The sequence below is a fragment of the Schistocerca serialis genome, chromosome 5 (assembly GCF_023864345.2).
Source record: "Schistocerca serialis cubense isolate TAMUIC-IGC-003099 chromosome 5, iqSchSeri2.2, whole genome shotgun sequence".
NCBI classification, from domain to species: domain Eukaryota; kingdom Metazoa; phylum Arthropoda; class Insecta; order Orthoptera; family Acrididae; genus Schistocerca; species Schistocerca serialis.
Window position 1 is genome coordinate 387,221,309 of NC_064642.1, and position 27,350 is coordinate 387,248,658.

At 41.7% G+C, this 27,350-nt stretch overlaps 1 protein-coding gene across 1 annotated transcript in view; it reads right to left on the bottom strand.

Moving 5' to 3' along the window:
* Nucleotides 1-27,350, bottom strand: part of LOC126481096 (helicase SKI2W) — a 150,951-nt gene that overhangs the window by 106,373 nt on the left and 17,228 nt on the right. The window contains exons 5-8 of the mRNA XM_050104616.1: nucleotides 27,032-27,202; nucleotides 19,304-19,416; nucleotides 18,897-19,128; nucleotides 18,460-18,710 (exon numbers count right to left, since the gene is read on the bottom strand). Of these exons, the coding sequence (XP_049960573.1) occupies nucleotides 18,460-18,710; nucleotides 18,897-19,128; nucleotides 19,304-19,416; nucleotides 27,032-27,202 (767 nt within the window). The remainder of the gene's footprint in view (nucleotides 1-18,459; nucleotides 18,711-18,896; nucleotides 19,129-19,303; nucleotides 19,417-27,031; nucleotides 27,203-27,350) is intronic.

The following is a 27,350-nucleotide window of genomic DNA, read 5'->3' on the forward strand; positions in this document are numbered from 1 at the left end:
ACAGTTTCAAACATCATTAATAATATCTTTCTTCGTATAAAGAAGAAGTTAGAACAGTTATTATCAGTGAAGGAGAGAATCTTAACCCCAAAAATGACAATCCACTTTGCAGATAGAATTGTTAATTTATCAACATTAACCCTTTCAGAATCAGAAGAAAAGTTATTATCATAAGGTCACAAATACGCCCCAGATATGATAACAAAACCTCAAGTGTTAGACCATCTAAGGGCATATCTGGAACTAGCCCTACAGAAAGAAACAGTAATGAAAGTGCAATGTTTAGAAGCACTCAAGCGGGCACAGAAACAAAAACAACAAGAAGCACAATATCGAAAGAACAATGAGTTCTTAATCACGAAGGAAGTTAAAACTAGGATTGAAAACAGTAATGCAATTGTGACTAGGGCAGACAAAGGAGGGACTGTAGTGCTGTTAAATAAAACAGATTATCCAGAATGAAATTCTCACACTGCAGTGGAGTATGCACCGATATGGAACTTCCTGGCAGATTTAAACTGTGTGTCGGACCGAGACTCAAACTCAGGACCTTTGCCTTTTGCGGGCAAGGGCTCTACCAACTGAATTACCCAAGCACATCTCACGCCCCGTCCTCACAAATTCAATTCTGCCAGTATCTCATCTCCTACCTTCCAAACTTCACGTAAGCTCACCTGCGAACCTAGCAGAACTAGCACTCCTGGAAGAAAGGATATTGTGGAGACATAGCTTAGCCACAACCTGGAGGATGGTTCCAGAATGAAATTTTCACTCTGCAGCAAAGTGTGTGCTGATATGAAACTTCCTGGCAGGTTGAAACTGTGTGCTGGACTGAAACTTGAATTTGGGACCCTTGCCTCCTTTCTTCCAGGTGTGCTAGTTCTGCTAGGCTCGCAGGTGAGCTTCTGTGAAGTTTGGAAGGTAGGAGATGAGATACTGGAAGAATTGAATCTGTGAGGATGGGGCATGAGACGTGCTTGGGTAGTTCAGTTGGTAGAGTACTAGCACACAAAAGACAAAGGTTCCGAGTTCGAGTCTCAGTCCGGCACACAGTTTCAATCTGCCAAGAGGTTTCGAAACAGATTATACAAGCAAAGTTGACGGTTTTTTCCGATCAGTGCAGCTACAAAAACTACAGAGAGACTCAACAGCTAGTTACAATGATCCGCCTAGGCGGGTAGTAAACAAATGCTCCAACATCTTTCACGAGCATTCTGCAAATGAACCCACGGGCATCACAGCTGTATGGTTTACTGAAGCTCCACAAACGAGAACTGCCAATCCGTCCTGTGGTATCTGCAATGCAAGGTCCAGTACACAAGATCGCCAGGAGCAGCAACACCATCTTGAAGAAGAAACTGAACTTCAAAGGGAAATATAGCATTAAGAACAGTTTACATTTAGTTAACAAGTTAACTGATGTTAAGGTTCCAACAAATGTGAAATTAGTCTCTCTTGATGTGCATAGCTTATTCACATGTATTCCAGTGAAAGAGTGTGTAGATATTTTGTCACAATCATTGTAATCACACAACATTAATCTAGAGGAGCAGTTGGGCATTATTAGTACAGTGGAACGTTGTTTAAATCAAAATTATTTCTGTTTTCAAGGGAGCTGTTATCAGCAAGCAGATGGTCTGGCAACGGGGTCACCTTGATATCCCTTACTAGCAGAAATGTTCATGGGCAAGTGGGAGACTGATTTTCTGAAGAGAGAACCACTGACAAAACACATTGTGTATTGGTACAGATATTTACATCTACATCAACATGACTACTCTGCAATTCACATTTAAGTGCTTGGCAGACGGTTCATCGAACCACAATCATACTATCTCTCTACCATTCCACTCCCGAACAGCGCGCAGGAAAAACGAACACCTAAACCTTTCTGTTCGAGCTCTGATTTCTCTTATTTTATTTTGATGATCATTCCTACCTATGTAGGTCGGGCTCAACAAAATATTTTCACATTCGGAAGAGAAAGTTGGTGACTGAAATTTGGTAAATAGATCTTGCCACGACGAAAAACGTCTTTGCTTTAATGACTTCCATCCCAACTCGCGTATCATATCTGCCACACTCTCTCCCCTATTACGTGATAATACAAAATGAGCTGCCCTTTTTTGCACCCTTTTGACGTCCTCCGTCAATCCCACCTGGTAAGGATCCCACACCGCGCAGCAATATTCTAACAGAGGACGAACGAGCATAGTGTAAACTGTCTCTTTAGTGGACTTGTTGCATCTTCTAAGTGTCCTGCCAATGAAATGCAACCTTTGGCTCGCCTTCCCCACAATATTATCTACGTGGTCTTTCCAACTGGAGTTGTTCGTAATTTTTACACCCAGGGACTTGGTTGAATTGACAGCCTTGAGAATTGTACTATTTATCGAGTAATCGAATGCCAACGGATTTCTTTTGGAACTCGTGTGTATCACCTCACGCTTTTCGTTATTTAGCGTCAACTGCCACCTGCCACACCATACAGCAATCTTTTCTAAATCGCTTTGCAACTGATACTGGTCTTCGGATGACCTTACTAGACGGTTAATTACAGCATCATCTGCGAACAACCTAAGAGAACTGCTCAGATTGTCACCCAGGTCATTTATATAGATCAGGAACAGCAGAGGTCCCAGGATGCTTCCCTGGGGAACACCTGATATGACTTCAGTTTTACTCGATTATTTGCCGTCTATTACTACGAACTGCGACCTTCCTGACAGGAAATCATGAATCCAGTCGCACAACTGAGATGATACCCCATAGGCCCGCAGCTTGATTAGAAGTCGCTTGTGAGGAACGGTGTCAAAAGCTTTCCGGAAATCTAGAAATATGGAATCAACTTGAGAGCCCCTGTCGATAGTGGCCATTACTTCGTGCGAATAAAGAGCTAGCTGTGTTGCACAAGAACGATGTTTTCTGAAACCATGCTGATTACGTATCAATAGATCGTTCCCTTCGAGGTGATTCATAATGTTTGAATACAGTATATGCTCCAAAACCCTACTGCAAACCGACGTCAATGATATAGGTCTGTAGTTCGATGGATTACTCCTACTACCCTTCTTAAACACTGGTGCGACCTGCGCAATTTTCCCACCTGTAGGTACAGATCTATTGGTGAGCGAGCGGTTGTATATGATTGCTAAGTAGGGAGCTATTGTATCAGCGTAATCTGAAAGGAACCTAATCGGTATACAATCTGGACCTGAAGACTTGCCCGTATCAAGCGATTTGAGTTGCTTCGCAACCCCTAAGGTATCTACATCTAAGAAACTCATGCTAGCAGCTGTTCGTGTTTCAAATTCTGGAATATTCCATTCGTCTTCCCTGGTGAAGGAATTTCGGAAAACTGTGTTCAATAACTCCACTTTAGCGGCACAGTCGTCGGTAACAGTACCATCGGCAGTGCGCAGCGAAGGTATTGACTGCGTCTTGCCGCTTGTGTACTTTACATACGACCAGAATTTCTTCAGATTTTCTACCAAATTTCGAGACAATGTTTCATTGTGGAACCTATTAAAGGCATCTCACATTGAAGTCTGTGCCAAATTTCACGCGTCTGTAAATTTTAGCCAATCTTCAGGATTTCGCGTTCTTCTGAACTTCGCATGCTTTTTCCGTTGCCTCTGCAACAGGGTTCGGACCTGTTTTGTGTACCATGGGGGATCAGTTCCATCTCTTACCAATTTATGAGGTATGAATCTCTCAATTGCTGTTGCTACTATATCTTTGAATTTGAGCCACATCTCATCTACATTTGCATAGTCAGTTCGGAAGGAATGGAGATTGTCTCTTAGGAAGGCTTCTAGTGACACTTTATCTGCTTTTTTAAATAAAATTATTTTGCATTTGTTTCTGGTGGATTTGGAAGAAACGGTATTGAGCCTAGCTACAATGACCTTGTGATCACTAATCCCTGTATCGGTCATGATGCTCTCTATCAGCTCTTGATTGTTTGCGGCTAAGAGGTCAAGTGTGTTTTCGCGACCATTTACAATTCGCGTGGGTTTGTGGACTAACTGCTCGAAATAATTTTCGGAGAAAGCATTTAGGACAATCTCGGAAGATGTTTTCTGCCTACCACCAGTTTTGAACAAGTATTTTTGCCAACATATCGAGGGAAGGTTGAAGTCCCGACCAACTATAACCATACGAGTGAGGTATTTATTTGTTACGAGACTCAAATTTTCTCTGAACTGTTCAGCAGCTATATCATCGGAGTCTGGGGGTCGGTAGAAGGAGCCAATTATTAACTTAGTTCGGCTGTTAAGTATAACCTCCACCCATACCAATTTGCACGGAGTATCTACTTCAACTTCACTACAAGATAAACCACTACTGACAGACGCAAACACTCCACCACCAATTCTGCCTAATCTATCTTTCCTGAACACCGTCTGAGACTTTGTAAAAATTTCTGCAGAACTTATTTCAGGCTTTAACCAGCTTTCTGTACCTATAAGGATTTCAGATTCTGTGCTTTCTATTAGCGCTTGAAGCTCAGGGACTTTCCCAGCACAACTACAACAATTTACAACCACAATTCCGACTGTTCCTTGATCCAAGCACATCCTGTATTTGCCATGCATCCTTTGAGATTGCAGCCCACCCCATACTTTCCCGAGGCCTTCTAATCTAAAAAACCGCCCAGTCTACGCCACACAGCCTCCGCTACCCGTGTAGCCGCCAGCTGAGTGTAGTGAACTCCTGATCTATTCAGCAGAACCCGAAACCCCACCACCCTATGGCGCAAGTCAAGTAATCTGCAGCCAACATGGTATTTAGATGAGATTCTTTGTATGTGGAGAGGTTCCAGTAGACAACTCCACAAATTTGTGGAAAATATGAACCAGTGGCACATTAACATAAAGGTCAGCATGGAGTGGCATGAGCCCAGCATAAATTTCCTGGACATTAGCTTAAAGATAGAAGACAGTAACCGTGAACTTAAAATTTATCGAAAAGACTTCTTCACTGACACAATCATCCTACAACCTACAAACTGTCTCTTTTCTATCCCTATGTCTCAAGAAGACTGACCAGGAATTTAACACAATAAAAACAATAGACATAAGTAATGAATTTAACACCATCATCATTGATAATATTTTAGGTAAAAAGATGAAGAAGCAAGCCAGGTCCCTACCATCCCCAATGAAAAACACAGACAAACTGGAAAAGAAATGATACGGATTACCTTTTATAGGGAAAACGTCAAATAGCATAAGTAACATTTTGAAGGCAAAGGGTTTCTCTGTGTTCTTCTATGTCCCTCAGACAATAGTTAGTTGCTTGTTCAATGCAAAAGGCAAACAACCAGGGATAACAAAAAGTGGGGTTAATAAAATCACACACCATGACTATCAGTCTTGCTACATTGGACAAATGGGGAGGTCAATCAGCACCAGGCTTAAAGAACATCACCGAAGCTGGAGACTGAAGAAGCTTGACTCACCGTTTGTAGAACATTGCCTGAACAATAACCACAAATACATAATAGATGTACTACTCTTTCACATAGAGGAGAAGGGGGCTATACTCAACAAATTAGAAATTTAGAAATTAAAAGACAGATGTGTACAGCCCCACACCTTTTATTAAACAAGTAAACCCAATTCCATTATTCATCTCTCTTAGATGAGATCACAACCCCCAGAATACAAACAAAACTTTGGGCCCCAGTCAATTGTTGTTAAAAAGTTCTTGGCTGATGCATAACTTCCAGCCCTGTCATGTTAATGTAATTGCTGAATGATGATAACGTATGTAATTTGTCAAAAATTGGTCACTGGTGTAATTTTACATTAAGCTATGGAACAATGCCTTAAGAAGTTGAGACAATTATCTTGGGAATCAGTAAAGTACTTCAGTATGTGCTTACAACCCGAAATGTAGGTTGTGCAGTAACATTAACAACAAAATTGTGAAACAAGGCAAAAAAGTGTCTGTTTAGTTAATTTAAATGTTTCACCAAGGACCCGCAGTTGATTCAATTAAAAAGAAAAACTTTTATCTGACCTCTTGAAAATACTTTGCAGCTGGAGGAGAATGGTGTCTGTATTAGCAAATAAGCAAAGTTCTTTCACATGTAGTTAATAAAAACTACTCCAGAATCCTGATGTTTGTCCTGTAGCTTTCAGTTTTTTTGCTAAAGCTGCCATGGTGCGCACTGCCATGGCAATACAACGGGCAGCTACCGCTGCAGAATGAGCCGCACCTGCAACGTAGTTCCGGCGCGTTATGCCAGCCGGCAGAAGAGACGTTTCCCGCCAAACATGAAAGCAGCAGCGGAATACGCACACATGTGACCCCTTTTTCCAACGCGGCTGATAATACGACGACATCACCATCCACCAATAGGGTATCGCCAACAGCTGCCAATCCTCACGACAGAATCCGCAAAGGAAGACTAGAGCCGCCGGGTTAAATAGCCGTCAGGAAAGCAAACTGGTGTCTTTCGACCCGCCGCTAGGAGGAAACATTGTCGCAGCTGGATTGACCAAGTGCCATCTTCAATATGCCAGTCTTCGACCTGGAAGCGGCGCCCGCCTAACTCCTAGGCATCCGTGCGAGAGCATCGAGAGAGCACTATCAAAGAACGTAAAATCAGTTCAGTTATAAAAGTAAATTTTATTCAGGTTGTATATTTGTGTTTTGATACTAAATTTTTGGGACGGAGAAAAGCCCTTTTATTTTCCAAAGAAGGTTATCTGGTGTAAAATTAAGTGGTGTCCTGGCTACACCTAATAAATCAAATTTCATTATCATGTGGGTGTTGATCAGAGAATATAACAGTTGGCGACGAGGATAAAAGCTTGGTGCAATTTTCAGTATGGCGAATCTGGAGCCAGTCGACATGAGCCAGCCAGTGCTGACCCTGATACAGAATCTACAAACCACCAATGAGAGGCTAGTGCAAGAGATGCAGAGGTTGCTACGCGACAACAAACGAATGACACCTCCCTCATCGGCCGGCCCAATGCTGCCTCCTTTTCCAGTTTTCGACCATCAGGTAGAAACATGGAGCTGCTATATGGCCCGGTTGGAGCAACACTTCGCAGCATATGGAGTATCGGGTGAGACGCAGCAACGCGCTTTTCTATTGGCTCATGCAGGCCCTGCTATCTATCAACTTATAACGCAACTCCACCCACATGAGGATCCACCAAATTTGAGGTACGAGCGGATAAAGAACAGTTTAGCAGAGTACTTTGATGCAAAAATACATGTAGCGGCAGCTCGTCACATGTTTTTCAACTGTCATAAGGGGCAGCACGAAACTTACCAAGAACGGATAGCCCGGTTGCAAGGATTATCACGGGACTGTAAGTTTGCATGCACCAATGTACGGTGTCAAAAGTCATATTCAGCATCTCTCGTGAGGGACATGATTCTGGTTCACGCACCAGATGAGTCGTTAAGACATGATCTACTTAAACTTAGAGACCCAAGCTTAGAAACTTGCCTACCCATCATTCGAGCCTTTGAGCAATCACAGTGCTCGGTTGGAGCCACGCAGGAACCGGCATTAGTTTTTTCCAGTACATCAGTTCCCCCGCAACGAAGTAACAGGGTCACAATGACTAATGTTAGATGCAGGCCACAGTTAGAAAAACGCAGACAGCCTCTCCCATCCTGCAAGTATTGTTTCATCAAGCACAACAGACAAGACTGCAGGTTTCGCAGAGTTCAACGCACAGCATGCGGATGTAAGGGTCACAAGGCAGAAGTCTGTCGTTCAACCGAAAAATGGATGTGGACCTCACGCAGGATACTGCTTCAGACACAGGATCGGAACCACAGGCGGTCTCGATGGTCAAAGCACTGATGCCACCATCGCCTCACAAGATGTTCGTACAGGTCAAAGTTCATGATCAAGACATCAAGCTGCAAATCGACACATGGTCGCAGTAACAATAATCAATAAACTGACATATGAAAAACTAGGCTCCCCTGTTCTCAGCCCCTTTACATCTAAGCTCAAGAGCTTCACTAATGATACCATTCGGGTCAAGGGAGCTTTCACAACACCGATCAGTTGCGGACATCAGACAGTCACAGGCCGCATTCTGGTGGTTCCAAGCTCAACGGCCACGAACATTCTGGGACTGGACATCTTTCACACCCTCGGAATGCAAATTCATAATGTGGAGCCGGAAATTAATGCAGTACAACACCAAGAACTGACAGTGCAATTCCAGGAAAAGTTTCCTTCTGTTTTTCAACTTCCAACGGCCAGAGTACGGAATTTTCAAGCAAGCGTTGAACTCATACCTCAGGCAGTTTTGAAATTCTGCAAAAGCTGCCCAGTCCCATATGCACTCCATGAAAAACTAAAATCTGCAGAGATTACAGGAGGATGGAATCATATTGCCCATAGCAAGCAGTCGTCGGGCATTGACAATCGTCATAATAGAGAAACAGAATGGGGCGATCAGAATCTGCGGTGACTTCAAACTCACCATCAACGCACAAACAGTCACAGAATCCTACCCTATTCCAACGATAGAAGAAATTGCCACTCGACTCACTGGAGGAAAACTCTTTGCGAAAATAGACATAAAAGACGCATACCTACAGCTGCCGATTGACAAAGAGACGCAAGAAAAATTAGTAATCAACACGCCTTTTGGGTTGTTTCAATACAATCGCCTCCTGTTCGAAATCTCTAGTGCTCCGGCGATTTTTGAGTGGTTCATCGAACAACTAATCCACCACATCCCGGGCACAGCAAATTATTTGGATGATATCATTGTCACAGGCCGGAACACAATGGAGCTCATAAGGACCCTTTCAGAAGTGTTTACGGCATTTCAAGAGGCAAATCTGAAATGTAACATAGAGAAGTGCGTTTTTGGGGTGCCACAAGTGGAATACTTAGGCCACATATTTAGTGCTTCAGGCATACAACCCAATCCGGCATACACAGAGGACGTTCAAAAACTGGCGCCACCCACGGATACCACACAGCTCAAATCAGTATTGGAGAAAATCAATTATTACATGTGGTATATCCCTCACGCTGCTCCAATAGTGGAACCGCTGCACTACCTTCTCCGCAAAGGGGTAAAATAGCACTGGTCATCCAAGTGTGACAATGCTTTCCAGACTTTAAAGAAGGCACTCTTAAAAACTACATGTCTTTGTGCATAAGATCCAATACACCTACTGGTTCTAGCAGCGGACGCCTCCGATTATGGGGTCAGAGCAGTCCTTTCTCATGTGATCAATGGTGCGGAAAGACCAATAGTGTTCATCTCAAAGTATCTAACAGCAGCTCAACGCAATTACAGCCAAATAGAGAAAGAAGCTTTAGCTATAATATTCGGAGTGAAAAAGTTCCACGAATATCCGTACGGCCGACATTTTGTGTTACAGACGGACCACAAGCCTCTGATACCACTGTTCAAAACATCGGCCGACATACACATCTGGACGGCATGTCGAATTCAGCGGTGGGCACTATTCCTGGCAGAGTATAACTACGACATACAGTACCATTCATTAGTATGACACGCGAATGTAGACTTCATGTCTTGGCTCCCGGCAAAAGACGATCCAGCCTTTGACGCGGACCCAGTCATCAGCTGTCAACTAGAAGAGGACACAGAGGATCCACTGGCACAGCTTCCCCTGGATGCAAAAATCATTGCCAAACATTCGGCTGAAGACAAAGTCCTATTTAAACTTCTCCGATTCATTAAGGCTGGTTGGCCAGGCAACAGGAAACAGATACAGGACGCAGACCTTAAGGCACACTGGGACAGGCGACACGAATTGTTGACACGGCACGGCGTCATACTTCTGCCAGGTGAAAACCACATTACCAGGGTAATTATTCCAGCGGCCCTGCACAAGAAAGCACTGGGTCTATTACATAAAGGACATTGGGGCACGGTACTGACTAAACAGCTGGCCCGCAAACAGCTCTACTGGCGCGGGATGGATCGCACAATTGGGGACACCATAGCCACCTGTATGACGTGCCAGCTACACCAAGCAGCACCTCCTAAGAAATATTTTGTGTGGCCCGCGGCAGAAAAACTGTGGCCTAGGATTCACATCGACTATGCAGGGCCCTTCCTCGGCCACTACTGGTTAATCGTTGTCGACTCCACGACGGGTTTTCCTCACATATCACAGATAACGTCCACAACGTCAACAGCAACAATTCAACCCTTAGCGCGCATTTTCGCCATCGAAGGGCTCCCCAACTCGATGGTATCAGACAATGGCCCCCAATTTTCCTCTGCAGAATTTAAGACATTTTGTACATTAAATGATATCCAGCTGGTACACACGGCGCCATTCCATCCGGCCTTGAATGGGCTCACTGAGCAGTTCGTGCGAACATTTAAGGCACAAATGGCAAAACTAACTACCCATTATGCTCTGCCTGCTGCTCTATCATTGTTCTTGTCTTCTTACAGATGTCATCTAAGAAGGGTGGATCACTAGCAGAACAACTACGTGGAAGACAGCCACTATCCACACTATTGTTACTGCAACCACAAGACAGGCAGGAGCAGCAGCCCCCTCAGTATCAGACGAAATATCAGCCCGATCAGAAAGTATGGGTCAATGCACATACACGGGGGCATCCACATGGATACCTGGCGTGATCGCTCATAACAAAGAAAGGGCAATGTACATGGTCTTGTGCACTGGAGGCGGCGTTCATATTCGACATCAAAACCAAATCCGGCCACGAAGGGACAACAACCTCTCACCTCAGTCTCTAACTCCAACCACTGTTTCAGGTCACACCGGGGAGAACGTCCACCACCCAGCCATCACGGAGGCACGCCCTGCAGCACCCAGCCGTCAGCAATCGGACACACCGATGGATGTAGATTCTCACCCAGGCTCTCCTCTTCCAGGCATCGAGGCAATGGACACTGATCTGGATGAATGCCACATCCTCGGCATCTCCATCCTCGTGGAGGGGGAAGAATGCACTGGCGTGCACAGCCACGGCAATACAACGGGCGGCTACCGCTGCAGAATAAGCCGCACCTGCAACGTAGTTCCGGCGCGTTCCGCCAGCCAGCACAGGATGCATTTCCCACCAAACGTGAAAGCAGCCGCGGAACACGCACACGTGCAACCCCTTTTTCCGATGCGGGTGATAATATGATGACATCACCGTCCGCCAACAGGGTATCGCCAACGGCCGCCAATCCTCACGACAGAATCCGCAGAGGAAGACTAGAGTCGCCGGGTTAAACAGCCGGCAGGAAAGCAAACCGGTATCTTTCGACCCGCCGCGGACTGCCGCCAGGAGGAAACATCGTTGCAGCCGGATCAACCAGGTGCCGTCTTCACTATGCCAGTCTTCGACCTGGAAGCGGCGCCAGCCTAACTCCTCGGCATCTGTGGGAGAGCATCGAGAGAGCACTACCAAAGAATGTAAAATCAGTTCAGTTATAAAAGTCAATTTTATACAGGTCGTATATTCGTGTTTTGATACTAAATTTTTGGGCAGGAGAAAAGCCCTTTTATTTTCCACCTAATAAAGCAAATTTCATTATCAAGTGGGTGTTGATCAGAGAATATAACAAAAGCAATGTTTTCCAACCTACTATATGTCACTTTTTTCTGCTGCTGAGGATCTGAGATAACTAGTTTAAAGCTATTACCACAGAACTACATGGTGTCTCACCAAAATCTGGACCAATTAAACAAATTCTTTGAATAAAACTTTATTAGCAAAGGATTAAATATTACACAAAATACTTTCCCATGGTTCATGGGGAGCCACACTGAGCTATAATGTCCACTGATATCCTTGGTTCTCTCTGGTTTATCTGCAAGAGTGTAGAAGGTTGCTTGCAGCTACTGCAGTTGGTTGATCGCTGCCGTGCTCTTTCTACAAAGAAAGAGGGCAGCAGCTCGCGATGGAGGCAGTCAGTACTGAGAAGTGGGCACTGAGTGGCATGGTGGTTAGTTTAGCAGCACACCTCTCTGGGACAACATGGTGTGGTGTCTTCCTGATAACTGGTGTTTGGCTGGGGTATGGAGAAGACATGATCGCTGCCGAGGGCAGCTCATTGTGGCTGATCTGGGGAAGAGGCTGCCTTGCTGAGCTGCTCGAATTAATATTAAACAGTGAGCCACATTTACTGCTCCACATCTGACTATTTAGGGAGCTCATACTCTATGTTGTTAAGGCATTAAAGCCATTGTGTCCAGCATTAATAGTTTTGCAGATTTCATGCTTTGTCCAAGCTCATTCTTTGGTTCTGACTGTGTCCTGGCCATTCTGCACATAGCATTAAGAATATAGAAAGGAAACTGACTGTGCTTTCTTGTTGTGCTAAAGGCATGTAATTCTCTCTGAGAGATCTCTGCTGAGAGCTTTAATTTTTTTTCCTTAGTTGTTACCATGGGACTGTCCCAGTTAATACGTTAAACAAATGCTGTTGAAGCTGAGTTCAAAACTGTTTGGTGTGTTAATATTTCTAGTGGCTGTTTAAGCCATGTATAAAGGGCGAAGCCATGTATAAAGGGCGGTGTTATGAGAATACCATACTCAAAAGTTAAGGTGCAAAATTTGTATTTGGTGGTACATTTAAGGTTTGTGCTTCACAGTTCCTTTTGAAAAATAATTTGGAATATGAGTAGTAGCTATAGTCGTGTAGATAATTTAACCAGTAGTGCCCTTGTTCATGACAATGCCCAAGCTTGTAAATTGCCTACTGGCTGATGTAGCAACTTCTGTGTGTTAATAGTGTTTTCTTACGTTTTAGATCTAGCTGCTCATAGTGTAAGTGTCCTGCCTAGGGCACAGTGTGCAGTTGTGTGATCGAGTTGGCTAAGTGGCTTGTGCTGTCACAATTGGTCACGCAAAATGAGCCTGTGATTTCTTGATTCTTTTCCTTTTCCCACTTTTAAGAAAAAAAGGTGGGGATGAATTTTTTTTAAATTGCGGCCTCTTGTAAGGTTGTTGCCTTCCTCCTTCATTTAATGCTGATTTAACTGTAATATATTCATCACATTGGAAGTTAGTCAGTCAGTATTTATGCTAATACCAGTGAAGCTCGTTTTATGTCTTTTGGAATAAATTAAAACTTAAAACGTGTATCCTCTACTCGACTCACGTGTTTCTACTCGAGCAGCTTGTCCTGCTTTCCTATCAATCACCTATAGAGCACAATAATTCAATATACGCCATTTTAGTTTGAATAATAGCCTTGGATCTCAGTCTTCAGCGTGTGCATGCACAATGCAATATATCTGGAATCCACATATCTGAATGACACCTCAAGTGGCAATCCATCATGAGATCACATTGGGATGTTGAGATTAGTAGGAGACCTTATCAACTATGCTCTATTTATAGTAAATCCAGGGAATTTAAACCAAGTCTGCTTGGAGCCCAAAACTCCTTAGACTAAACAATACCAAAATTGTCTGACATCCAGTTTTTGTACCTAATGGTTCAGGTTGGTCACTGCACCATCTTGATGTAGAGTTCCAGACACCACAGTATTCATGGCTTAACAATGCTACTGGAAATAACGTTGAGATAAACTTTTTTCATAACAGTTTTCTATGCGGGGTATCAGATGATACCACTGGACGTAACTCTTAGTATTGGAAGACTGATAGGAAAGTTTGCTCTAGTTAACAAAGGGGGATACCTTTGAATCCTGTGTGACCCAGCAATCTTATCTCTTGGAAAAGAATTTTATATGCTCTATGGCATCATTTTTAAATGAACACAGAAGCAAATTACAGTGACTGACATGCTTTGAACAAGCAGTCTTGGAGGACATGTGTCTTACTTTTAATGTGTCGGATTTGTATTGAAGAACCTTCTTAGCAATTCTCGGCATTGTTGGTTTGCTTATGCTGATAATCCCAGTCATTTATTGTGATTCTTGACTTGGATTTTCTGAAAATAATGCTTGAGCTCTTTTGACAACTTCATGGGCCCTCACGATGCAGTCTTCAGAGTTACGCTTCCTGTCTGGTAAAATGGAATATTTGGCACTGCATTTCAATGTCTTGGTCATTTTGAGAATACGGGTGTTTACTAGAAACAATTGATAGTACTGAGCACCAACAATAACCTATGGTGAAAGAATGATGTGGCAATACATTTAAATTTGTCTGTATTTTGGTAACGCTTCCTGTAGATGCTTCAGTGGTTTACGGGCTTCATGTTGGATAATGTTTGTGTAAGCTGCATAATATTACAACAAGACAGCTGCTTGTCACCTGCAGGTGCTTATTGACATGCTGCAGTGACTTGACAATATACACGCTGGCTCTCTAGAAAAGCTCAGGCAACAAGGGGTGGTGCTATAACATCATTGTAGACGAATCATAGAGGACGACAACTTCCAGTGCCCCCTGCCAGAGAAATGAGCCATAGTCTTCACATGTGTGATGCAGAAAAAGTGTGGCTGCACGTCACAGCCCAGCATACATGTGGGCAGTGTGCCCAGAAGCTGATTCCTCGTCTGTTTTGACTCTGATTCGTTGGTCTGTGGCTGAAGATGCCTCAATACTGCCAATACAGCTTCCCATGTCTTGCTAAATTGAAATCCTGTGTTTCTATTAATCAGGTCATTACTTATGCATATTTTAACTGCTTCTTTAATGATGGACTCCCAATAGGTGGAGGCAGACAAGATGACCATTGTCTCTCTGTAGTTCATGCTATGTTTCGTGGCAAGATAGTGTTCAGCAACAGCAGACTTTTGTAGCTGACACAGTTTGGTGTGATGTCTGTGTTCAATACATTTATCTTTAACAGTGCAACATGTCTGGCCACTGTATGATTCCCCACACTGTCACAGGAGGGTGGAAGACACATTTTATTTCATGTTTCTTGAACAGTCTGGGATCTTGGACACACCACCAACACGAGCTACAAAAAGCACCCTTGTGGAGTTATATGTTTCTTCTGAGTGTTCTTGAAGTTTAGTGCATGCAGGTTGAAATGCGTAGTGAGACTGCACATATATTTGTGAGCCACTGCAGCACACCTCAGTAAGTACCTGAAGGTGACGAGCAGCTCTCTCATTAAAATACTGTGCAATTTTCACAACATTCTCCAGTGTGATGCCCGTGAACCAGTGAAGCAGTTATTACATCGTGAAAGTCTCAAACAGCCCATCCTGTAGGTATTTGGGCTCATTGCTTTCATAGGAACTGCAAAATCTATTGTTGTCATTGTTAAAAATGACAGCAGCTTGAAAACTGGGGTTTATTCTTGTAACTAAAGATATTTTTTGTCACATTTTGCTTACCTTTTTTTGTTGTTGAGTATTCAAGGTGTTTAGTTTGAAGTCGATGATCTACCTAAGCAATGTATGTGACAAATGAGCTAGCTTCTAATGGCTAAATAAACAGTAAAAGTCAGTATATGACCAGTAGCTCGATGGGCCCAAAATGGAACATAACAGCAAGTTGTCCACATTTCCGTGTATGTAGCATTACATGTGAAGGGCAATTTGAAGAAAGTAGTCTTGGTGAATAAATACAAACCAATATGACACGAGGTAGAGGACATGTTGTTAAACTGACTACCATACTAGACAATTCAGAGATCATTCTATCAAACGGACACACAAAAGTCAGTTGTAACCAATGTAACACACCATTGGGTCAGGACATACACTCTTCTCTGTCTGAACATTTCTCTAGGCCCAAAGGTACCGACCACTTCTGTGTCACTCTCAGTCAATAGGTGTCACTGGGTGCAGATATGGAGGGCCATATGGACAGCACACTGCTCTCCCAGCCACAGTCAGTTTTCATTACTGAAGCTCCTACTTCTCAATCAAGTAGCTCCTCGACTGGCCTCACAACGGCTGAGTGTACTCCACTTACTAATAGCACTTGGTACAACTGAATAATCACCCTTCCGAGTGCTAGCCAGCCTGGCAGCTCTTAACTTCAGTGGTCTGGTGGGAACCAGTGTTACCATTGCGGCAAGGCTGTTGACATATCGTTGGGATACACTCAATAAAATTTGCCATTGGCATGCACTGAGCATTTCCTCTCAAGGTGCAAGCCACCACTAAAGTCCAGATGAGAGGAAATTAACTGTGCACGAGGAAACTGAAGCAAGGGTAGCTCTCATATGTGAACCATAGTTGTAAGCCCTGATAAACATTAATAAATAACTAAGTAGAGATGGAGCCTATCAATTACTGTAATGAAACAAGGGTTGTAAATAACATACATTTACTGACTGAGAATCCAAATAATAATGCTCAAGACGGACAATGAATCAAGTAACTCATTAGGAGAAAATTAGAGCAGATATGAATATCAATGAGTAATAATCATGGCTGCCTGGGAAATACGGGAACAGAACTGCTCTAACAGAATAAACTGAATTGCTAACAATGTGTCCACTCTTGCTGGCTGACTTTTAATCTGAAAAATTAAATTGGTGATGAGGATTGCACTGGAAGGTTAGTGAGTTAAGGAATGAGAACCCCAAAGAGCAAACTCATGGCCAAGAGGTCACCGTAAAGGAGAAAGATCAATACGAGAATATGCAATTATAATCCAATACGATTTTTGTATGCCACTTCACTGTGAAACTTTTCCCAACTGTATGAGAGAAAGTGAGGCGAGGCATGGCCGGTAATGGACTCTGGCATGACACAGCCTATCTGCTCCCAAGAATGCTGAATGTCGAATCTCGAATACTGAACCTCAAATGCTGTCTCTTTAAGGAATGCCAAATCTCTGAAGTCTGAAGCTGGAATGCCAGAACTTGCGGTGTGGGGGTGTGAGGCCACCAAAAACTGCAGTTTAAGATAATCCGAGGCTGCATCCCATATTCTCCCAATCAGAGATCTTCTAACAACTTTAGTCCAGAATGTTCAGCATCACATTCTGGCAGGCTGTGTCTGCTGACCTATGGTAAATTCTGCTCCTAAAAGTTGCAAGTAGTGAGCAACCAAAAGCCATCTCACCAAAACTTTCTGTAAATTTGTTTTAGCAATGTTTATGATTGTGGTGCTGGTGGCACGGTACAAAGTCTTGGCTACAGAGCTGTCCTGCATCTCCCACAGCACAGCGAGATGGTATCTTTTCTAGGTATGCAGCACTGTGCAGGTGGTCATGAGCCTTCAGAGAAACTCCTTATTCATATCCACCATTGCAGTGGGATCTGAGGGTGGGGATTGAACTTGCAGCTTGCAGGTCCGATCCTTCGCAAACACTGCTAATCCGGCCAGAGGCTCGTGCAGCCCTCGGCCACAAGAGAATGGGCCCAGGACTTCCTCTCAAGTGGCTGGAGTGCACTTGGGTGTAACCCCCCCCCCCCCCTCTCTCCCAACCTGTTGTGCATCCAGTGATTCACTGTGCCTATTGTGGGTAGCGGAAATTGATGGGCCACAATATCACTCCCCACTAACTATAATATAAATGAAGTTAACATGTATTTAAGAATTAAAAGACAAAAAAAAAAAAAATAAAAAAATAAAAAAAAATAAAAAATAAAAATATGAAATCCTCAACAATCATCACTCACTCCAATGGATAATACTGATCTATACTGCATATAGATAAGATATTATGTAAAAAATTGCCCTATCATATCAATGAGCTAAAATTGCTGGATGAAAAAGAGTGAAACGTGAAGCTGGCTGCAGCCTGGTGAGTTTCACCAGAACAAACCGAGATTTCCATAATCCCAAGAAACTGGTGATGAGCAGTATTTGTTTGGGATAACTCCATCTGTACATTGTAAAAATTAAACTGCAAATATCTGCTACGGCATCATAGAAAATGTTTTTTATAACTCATTAAACAGACAATTAGTAAAAACATTTATGGTAACTTTCAAGTCAAAGACAGATATTTTGGCCTTTAAAATATTACCTGACTGTGAACAGACTATGATATCTCATTGATTAGTATAGACCATAAATATTTACCAAGTGGGTTGATAATGTTGATATCAATCTCCGTTAATATACCAAAATAACATGTGAAAAAGTTATGAGCTTTTACTTAACCTGAAAACAAAATGTGAACATTTTGGTCAAACAAGGAAGGAAATTGACTACAAATTAAATGTCAAGTAAACAGAATAAAACACCTGAGAAATAGAATGAACACTAATTGTGATTCTGAGAATAAATTACAGCAGTGGGAGCCATCTTATGCCTTATACCAATGGACATTACTAGATTGTGTGGGGAATGAAAGCTTGAACCAATCCCAAGATTTCTCCATGCTATGACATCTACTGCTCTAACTCTTGAGATGTTCTGAATTACAGCACTAAACACTGCCACAGCCCAGTCCTATATCTGCAAGTTTCTATGCCCCTACCTTTTCTCTGTTCACTTATTTTAAAATCAAATAAACACAACATGTGTAAAACTGCATATAAACAATCATATATTTTAATTCTGAAACAATGTGTGCCACTCAGTGACAGAAGTTTTTCTTAAAAGCAGTTGTGGAACTCACCCTCCTTCATTAAATTTACGATCTGCATCCAGAATTAAGAACCATGGAGTTTTCAATTTAGTGAAAGGTATGTGCAAGTAATGTGTTAAGGGTACTGGTCTTTTAAGAGTGGAGATTACATAGATCTTCTTCTGCTTAATATTTCCAACCCAGTCAGCAAACTGAAGGGTATTAGGAACTGTTGCACTCAGCATGACAACTGTAACATGCTGTGGTAGTAATATCAAAACCTCCTCCCACACATAACCACGCTGTAAAATAAAGTCACAAGACATGAAACTCATGTTTTTTTTGTGTATCATACTTACAAATAAATTGTTCTCTTACTGTAATTATTAGTTTATAAAAGCTCACTTGTTAAGTATCTATCTATACTTTAACAATTCAAGAAATAGCTTACAAATATGAACACTTCAAAAAATTTGCAGAAAGCTTACCTCTGCATCGTTTATATAGTGGACTTCATCAAAAATAACAAACTCAAGGTCTCTAATAGCCTCACTTCCATGGTAAAGCATTGAACGCAGAATTTCTGTTGTCATAATTAAACAGTTAGCTTTCTGGTTGATCTGAAAGTCACCAGTGATAAGACCAACATCCTGGAAGGTTTCTTTGAAATCACGGTACTTTTGATTTGATAAAGCTTTAATGGGTGATGTATAAACTGTTCTGGAAAGTAAGGGATAATTTTATGTGATTTTTCTCCTAATTAAACTATCATTTAAGGTAACTAAAAGTGTAAGGTTTCACAGAATACACAAAACAAATTGCACTAGGAGGTGTTTCTATGTTATTTATTTATTTATTTATTTATTTTTTTTTTTTTGAGAAATACTGTGCTAACCGTGTCATATGCCGGCGTGATAATGCTATAGCATACTCAGCAACAACAGTTTTTCCTGCTGATGTGTGGGCAGCAACGAAAACATTTTCATGTCTCTCAACTCGGAGAATGGCCTGTAACATGGTACACGGTTACTTCAGAAAATAACATACAATAATTCATGTTTAGAATGTTGTTAAGTAAAGAGCAATTCTGTAATGTAACAGACCTAGATTTGCCTATTGAACTACATACTATAGCTGATTACTAAACATCAAGATACATGATAAATTTGCAGCAAATGAGAATAATTTGCTAGCTTGATCAACAATGATGGACCCCCAATCTGTCAAGTTGACTATGAGGGTTATCCGGAAACTAAGGTTACAAGGCATGTAGCTTTAGCATGGAATGTCCGTGTGGGAAGTTGGTACCACTGCCACGTAGCGAGACGCCAGTGGAAGGAACAAGCATCCCCAGCAATTAGTAGCTCGTTGATTAGTGTTGTGATGACTGTTAGAGATGAGCGTTCTCATTCCAGCTTCCGTCAAGTGCAAACTGCACGCTGTAATTCTCTAGCTAAATGCTGAGGCATGTATGCCACTGTGATTCATTGTGAATCACGTCAAGGCAGTATATGATAAAATGGGTAAGGAATTTCAATTTTGGAAGGACGGAAATCCATGATGAAGACAGAAGCAAAACACCATCTGTCATGACTGTGTCTGCACACCCCTCATGCACTGCAAGGGTTGTTGACTTCATTTGGCTTCGATGTTTTAAGCCACCTCTCTCACTGCCCTGATCTCACACCCCAGTGACTATCATCTGTTCATTAAATTGATGGAACACCTTTGGGGATAACACTTTTCTGGCAACGATGAGGTGAAAATTGAAGTGAAGAACTGGCTGAAAAAGATGGCAGGAGACGTCTGTAACACAGGAATTAAAAAAACTGGTCCCACAGATGACAAAATGTATTGAGGTAAATGCTGACTATGTGGAAAAATAATTCAAGGCCTAAATTACAATGCATGTAAATTTTCTTAAAATAATTTCATTTTTTGTACTTCAAAAAATTAATGTAACCTTACTTTCTGTATTAGCCTTGTATTAATATGCTAATGTATTATTTCCCAATCAAAAACTATTTTTGCTAGCAGTCGCAGTAAACTTATTAATAATCTGGAGTACAATTCAATGTGTGAACTAAAATTTTAAGTTTGATCATGTATGTCCTAATATTGTTGATATTCCAACCTGGAGTTTCCACTGTTCGACAACGTCATGTATGCAACATGTTCATAAAAATATGGAAATAAAAGTGTTATGCAAGTTCAGTTAATCAGTTGTTTGGAAAGATGAACAAACTACTGTCATAAATTGATCCTTTTGTTGTTGTTGGTATTGTTTCAAGGGTAAAGTGTTTTGTTCCATCCACCTTTCTTCTAACAACATTACCACCTGCTTGTGGATAGGGGGATGATTGCAGTTATTTATCATTTAAGATTTGGAATTTCTTGAAGGTTCTGGAATATTGGAATTCACTACAACATTCTGTATATGCATAAATAAGAGGACACTCTGCTAAGGCAGGCAGTTCAGCTCTGTCTTTACTTTTGACTGTGCTTAATAAATTCACTTTCAGTGTGAAGTGTTAATTCTTATTGATGTGAGTGTTCTCTCCATCTGTAAGTGGTCGTCTTGCTCATTTCGGAGAGACCTCATCTTCCACCAGAGTTTTCCTGTGAAATGACTAATATTAACAGGTGCTGGTAGGTCCACAAACAACTACAAACTGGTTTAACTTCTGATTGACAATAAGTTCATACAACCACATAATAACATGAATAGACTCTCCTTATGGTTCTCATTCAAATTCAGTTCTGCTTTGTACATAAATGTCCTTAGTTACCAAACCCCATGATCATGAAACTTTGCCATGGATTGAGCTCCATGGTACATTGCACTGCTCTGCAGACTCTTAGCACCTGCCTGGTCTGACGTCACAAGCAGCTGTCTAATGACCCCCCCCCCCCCCCCCCCAAAATATCCAACACAAATCACAACCACACCAATGCAAATGGAACCTAATTTTCTTTTACCTATAACCATTATTACTTATATCTAATGTTCCCTGATTAACTCAACAGCCTTATATAGTAATTACCACATTGCTTGGCAGGTAATATGCTTTCCATCTTGTGATCAAAATTCTCAGAGGTTTACATTTATATGTCTTTGCTAGATTTTCATATGCTGTATATGGCATGATGAAGAAATATAAAAAGTCAGTTTTGATATAGTCTGGGATAGAAATCTGTTGTTGACCCATGTCGCTCCACCCCTGATTTCTATAAACAATGAAACTCAAAATTAATACTGCAATTTTGTGTTTTTGATGTGGCTCTTTCCTATTGCCAGATCAGTACTGTACCATTACAAAACTTAAATAAAAATATTAAAAAAATATGGAAGTTTAATACAGTATTACAAATATGTATCCTTTTGCACACCAACTAGGTGAAACACTGTCAACATACCAAAAACTATCACTATGAGAGGAATAAAAAACAGCAGAGAACACCAAATTAGTTTCATTACAGCTGGCTAACTGAATACATAAGTGTGAGGTTTTTGTTACGCAGTTTCTCTAGATACATTTTTACACAGCTTTAAAATGCCTGCTTGCTGTATAGCCAAAGGAATGACAGAAAAGCATAATGGAACAGTCATTTGTATTACAAGCTCCTGTGGTACTATCTCTGAACACCATCTGAAAGAAATAACCCACAAGTCATTGTTATGGTGATCATTGTACGTGCTGGAGAACAGATTGTGACAGGAAAAAGCAACCACTTCAGACTGGAACAACTTAACCATATCCTCTACCCTTCATTATACCCTGAAAGGAGAAATCTCCACCCACCATTTATCAAAGTGGAACTCCAGTGCCCGCCCAATCTATGCAATTTCCTGTTCCACACTTATGTCACATTCATTTCCAACACCTTGCTATGCCTGTCATTTGTGCCTGATAGATCAAGGTTATCAGATTCCTGACCTAGGAATATTTTAACCTATCAGAGGTAAGGTCACCTGTGAGAGTACATATATCATAATGGTGTGAGCCAAGACAGGGGCTCATTGCTGAAATCTTATTACTTGCTGTAATCAGTTGGCACAGCAGTATGCCACAACAGCTGCCTAGGAGCTGCAGCTTGACTGTCTGGTCAATGACCAACAAAGTTACTGCAACCTGGGACACTTCGATGGTGTTGCGAAAAGTGGCAAATGTTACACCTGTGTTGAGTATCCGACAACAAGCCCACCCTGGTGCATATAAATACTGGCCATGAGGACATGCTGGACATTGAATCAGCGAGTCATGAAGTTGGCATCCACTTAAGTGTGGGTTTCAGCTGTGTGACTGCTACTGCATATCAGTCACACTGACAGCAGCAGCAGCAGCAGCATCAGCATCAATCACTCAATTGTTGTGTTTGTAAGTTACAGGTACTCAACAACAAGGTTATCAGTGCTCATGCAAAAATTAAGAGAAATGAGTATGGTTAAAATGTAGAAAATGCGATAAAAGAAATAAAAAGCAATATGAGGTAAAATTAAACTCAGTCTCCCCTCACCTCACCCATGATCAACAGCACAATCACACTAGATCACATCGTGTTAGATCACATTTAAATGGTCATGTCCTAAAGTGTTAATTAAAACACAAGACAGGAGGAAAACTAAAATAGCTTCACAGGAATAAAGAGGGTTGTGCCCTATGCGAAGCTGGCTGAGGAGGACTTCACTCTGTCAGCATGGATGGAAGGAGATAGCCGTGGTTGAGCTGAGGACTTTGCCCAGATGCAGTTTATTCTCCGTCGTTTCCTGCCACTCTTCTTTTCACTGATGCAGACTCTGTACCTCAACAACAGGGTGATAGCATGGCACATGGAATGACATTCCACCTTGGCTGCAACATCCGCCATTTTGTTCCCCCATACTCATGTGCCCTGGCATCCAGCAGAAAGACACCTCTTTCCCAGCCTTTGTAAATGGAAAAGGATGTTCTGGGTATCCTGAACTATTACATCTGCTAGAAATATCATATTACAAAACATGTGCATGAGGGTAACCTCTCCTGCACCGCTCTCTAGCAAAAATTACACTGGGCCTCTGCAGTAACCAGTGTGGTAATCAGTTAATACCCTGGATTTGGGCCTGTAGTTGCCCAACGTAAAGTGACTGCAACTCAAACTTCATGTAGATCCCAAATAGCCTCGTTACTCATAGATGACTGGAGAGAAGGCATACTGTAGCTGGACGAGCAACAATATGGTATGCTGGTGAATTTGGAGCAACGAGGATCTTATATGCTTTACACATCATAAGGTGTTGCGGCCAGATGGTGAGTGGCAGTTCCCCATCCTCAGCACAGATACTGGGTATGGAACTGATTCTGTAAACGCCCACGACCAACCTGATTCCCGCATGGAGCGTAGTGTCAGCGACCTTCATGTAAGAACGTCTCACTGACCTGTATACTGTGCACCCTTAGTCTAACCGCAATCTCACAAAAGCCCTATGAAAGTGGAGTTGCTATTGCTGCTAAGACACTCTAAGATATTCAATGCTTTCTGGATCCTTGCCTTCTTATCCTTTAGGTGTGGTAACTGTGACAGTTTGGAATAAAAATGAGACCCAGAAACCTCACGAGTCTTTGAAAGGTAGAACTTCATCCCTTTGCAGAAAATGTAAAACCCATCTTTGCAGCCCACTCCTCCAACCTCTTCAGTGTACATTGCAACTGATTAGTCACTATTGTTGTGTTGGAAAGGAACAGAAAATGGCAAACTTGTCCACAAATACAGAGCACTGGCCAGGACCCTTTACTGTAAAAGTTATGCTGTTTATGGCTATGGCAAAGAGGGTAACACTTAAAACACTTCCCAGGTGAACACCGTTTCCTGTTCAAAGATATCTGACAGCATGTCACCACTCTGTACCAAAGAAAGCACTTAGATAAGAAGGACTGAATGACAAATCGGAGGTGGGCATGGAAGCCCTGTCACTGGAGCTGCCCTTGAATACTGTGTTTCCAAATAGTGATGCATGCTTTACTGATGTAAAAGAATATACCAGTATAATGCTGTTTACTTAGGGAAGTCTGCTGGATAGCTGCCTCAACAGGATCAGGCTGCTGACAGTGGATTGATACTACCTGAATCCACACAGAAGGCTAAGGTGCTGCCTGGGCTCTAGTATCTAAACCAGAAGATGGTTGACGTTTTGCTCCAGGGTCTTTCCTACACGCCTCATTAACGCGATGCTCTGGTAACTACTGAGGCAAGTTCTGTCTTTTTCTGGTTCGATGATAGGTATCAAAATGGACTCCCTCCACGAGTTGGGAAATTGGCCTGTCTGCCGTATTGAATAAACACATTGTAAGAGGAGTTCCTTTGATGCCATTTTCAACTTACACAGCTTGCAGTATTGTTTTTGGTCATTACTGGGTGCTGTTTCACAAGCCGCAGACAATGCCAAATCTGCCACACAGAGAACGGGCAGTTGAATCATAAAATCCCATTATCAAGTCACTTCTCAGTGTAGAACACAGAGCTCTGGAAGGTCAATAAGATACTAAAGCAAATGAGATTTCTGATTGGGGAAATTTCTTGTCTGCTCAGACTCTCTTAGTGCTTTGCAAGTCATTCAGCAAATGTACCCAGCAGATAAGATAGTTCAGATGGTCCAAGACACTATCCTATTTCCTACAAAGGCAGAAAAATTAGGTGGAATTCTGCTGGATGAATCTGGATACACTGGGATCTAGGGAAATAAGATAGCTAACTGAGCAGTGACAGCAAGCTGCCAGGTAAACACAAGAGTTCACTGTAATATCCACACAGAGGCTGTAGAGTCATGGGTAACAAAGAAACATAGTAGGAGAGGTAGTGCCAGGAAATGAGAAACAACAAGCTGCAGTCAGTCAAACTACCATTATCATGATCATTCACTTCCTTCCAATCTCAAAGGTGGCATGAAGTGATCTTCTCTCACCATTGTGTCAGACATAGCCCAATGACATACAGTTACTCTTGCTGCATGGGGATCCACTGAAATGGAATGATCGTGGAATAACACTGACAGTCATCACATCTTAACATCTGGTGGAGAAAAATATTGAAATTTTGTGTGGTGCCAGAGTCCCTACAATACTTTATTGGACAGAGATTTTAATGTATTTCTGGATTGCTGATTCATCCTACTAACTGCAGTATCAACTGGCAATATTTCTACAATAAAATGTTTTAGCAATACTTTGTGCAATATTTTAATGATTGTGTTTTACATGTTTAATCTTTGTCTTTAATTTTAACTGTAGTGACTGCTATGCTGAGAACAGGAACTGCTGAGCTCACTGTTTAGTGCCCAAAATTTATATCAGTCAATACATATCCTTCCGACCTTTTCATATGCTTCAATGACCTCACTAATATCTGCAACAGAACTCCGTGATAAAAGGGCTGTAATTCCAATGCAAATCAATTTCCACATCCAAAGAACTGTGCTTATAAGGCTGACAGAGTGATGTCTGCATAGTATTAATTATCTAGTTCATCATTTTGTGAATATGGATGGTAGAGAGTGGTAACAAGTTCATAAACTGGAAAGAGTCACACAAAATTGGCAGAAAAATGAAGAGTGAAATTGTGCTACAGGGCACAGAAGTCACAAATGCATTTATCCTTGGCATGTAATGCCCAAGATCATTTTTAATTAAGACTATTTGAAGTACACAGCTAAGATTCAAGATGACAGTTATTGAACTATTAAAAAAAAAAAAAAAAAAAAAAAAATGTAAATTAGTTACAAACAACAGTGTGCACACACTTCACTCAATATGTAAACATCACTACATATATTCAGATTTAGGTTATGACATGTTTGATATGGCTGCCATCATTGGCGATGATGTAGTACAGACAAATAACGAAATTCTGCATGACCGCTGAAGTGTCAGAACATTGATGCTGTCAATGACCTCTAGAATAGTTATTTTCAGCTCCGCAATGGTTTTGCGGATATTGATGTACACCTCGTTTTTAATACAGCCCCACAAAAGGAGTCGCATGTGTTCAGATCCGGAGAATATGGTGGCCAATCGAGGCTCATGCCAGTGGCCTCTGGGTATCCCAGAGCCAGAATGTGACCCCTGAAGTGCTCCTCCAGGACATCACTCTCCTGCTTCAATGGGGTTGAGTTCCGTCTTGCATGAACCACATCTTGTCGAAATCAGGATCACTTTGGATAATGGGGATGAAATCAACTTCCAAAACCTTCACGTACCTTTTGGTAGTCACCATGGCATCAAGGAAGATTGCACCAATTATTCTATGAGTAGAAACTGCACAACACACTGCCATCTATTGAGGGTGAAGAGACTTCTCAATTGCAAAATGTAGATTCTCAATCCCCCAAATGTGCTAATTTTACTTACTGACAAACCCATCCTAATGAAAGAGAGCTTCATTGCTAAACCAAACCATACTGTGCATACTAATTCCCATCATGCCCTGCAGCCAACTGTGCAGTTTGAATGTCCTAACAAAAACCGTTCAGAAGTTATGATAATTTTATTTTGTAGAGTTTATTAATTGTCACCTTGTACAAATGCTACTTAAGAAGATGCAAAGGCAGAATGTAAAAAGAATTAATGTTGAGCAAAATAAAGAACAGTACCTGCTTTTGGAAGTTGTCAAGCTCAAAGGGGAATTTATGTGCCATATCTGGAATTTTCTGGTGGAAATCTGAAACAGGCACTGTGACGTCCACAGCTTCAGCCCACTTTGTTTTTGTTGGCTGTTTAATAGGTGCTGTTTCTGTAATTTTCAGTACTGGGATGTTATCCTTCTATAAAATAAAATGGCAAAGTTCATGTAGGTATTTTTTAGTAAAGTGTATTTTTATAAATATATTTCTTACAAAATTTACAATAGTATATAAAAAAAATCCTTTACTCAATACTTGAAATAATATGCAATTCATATTAGTTCTACAA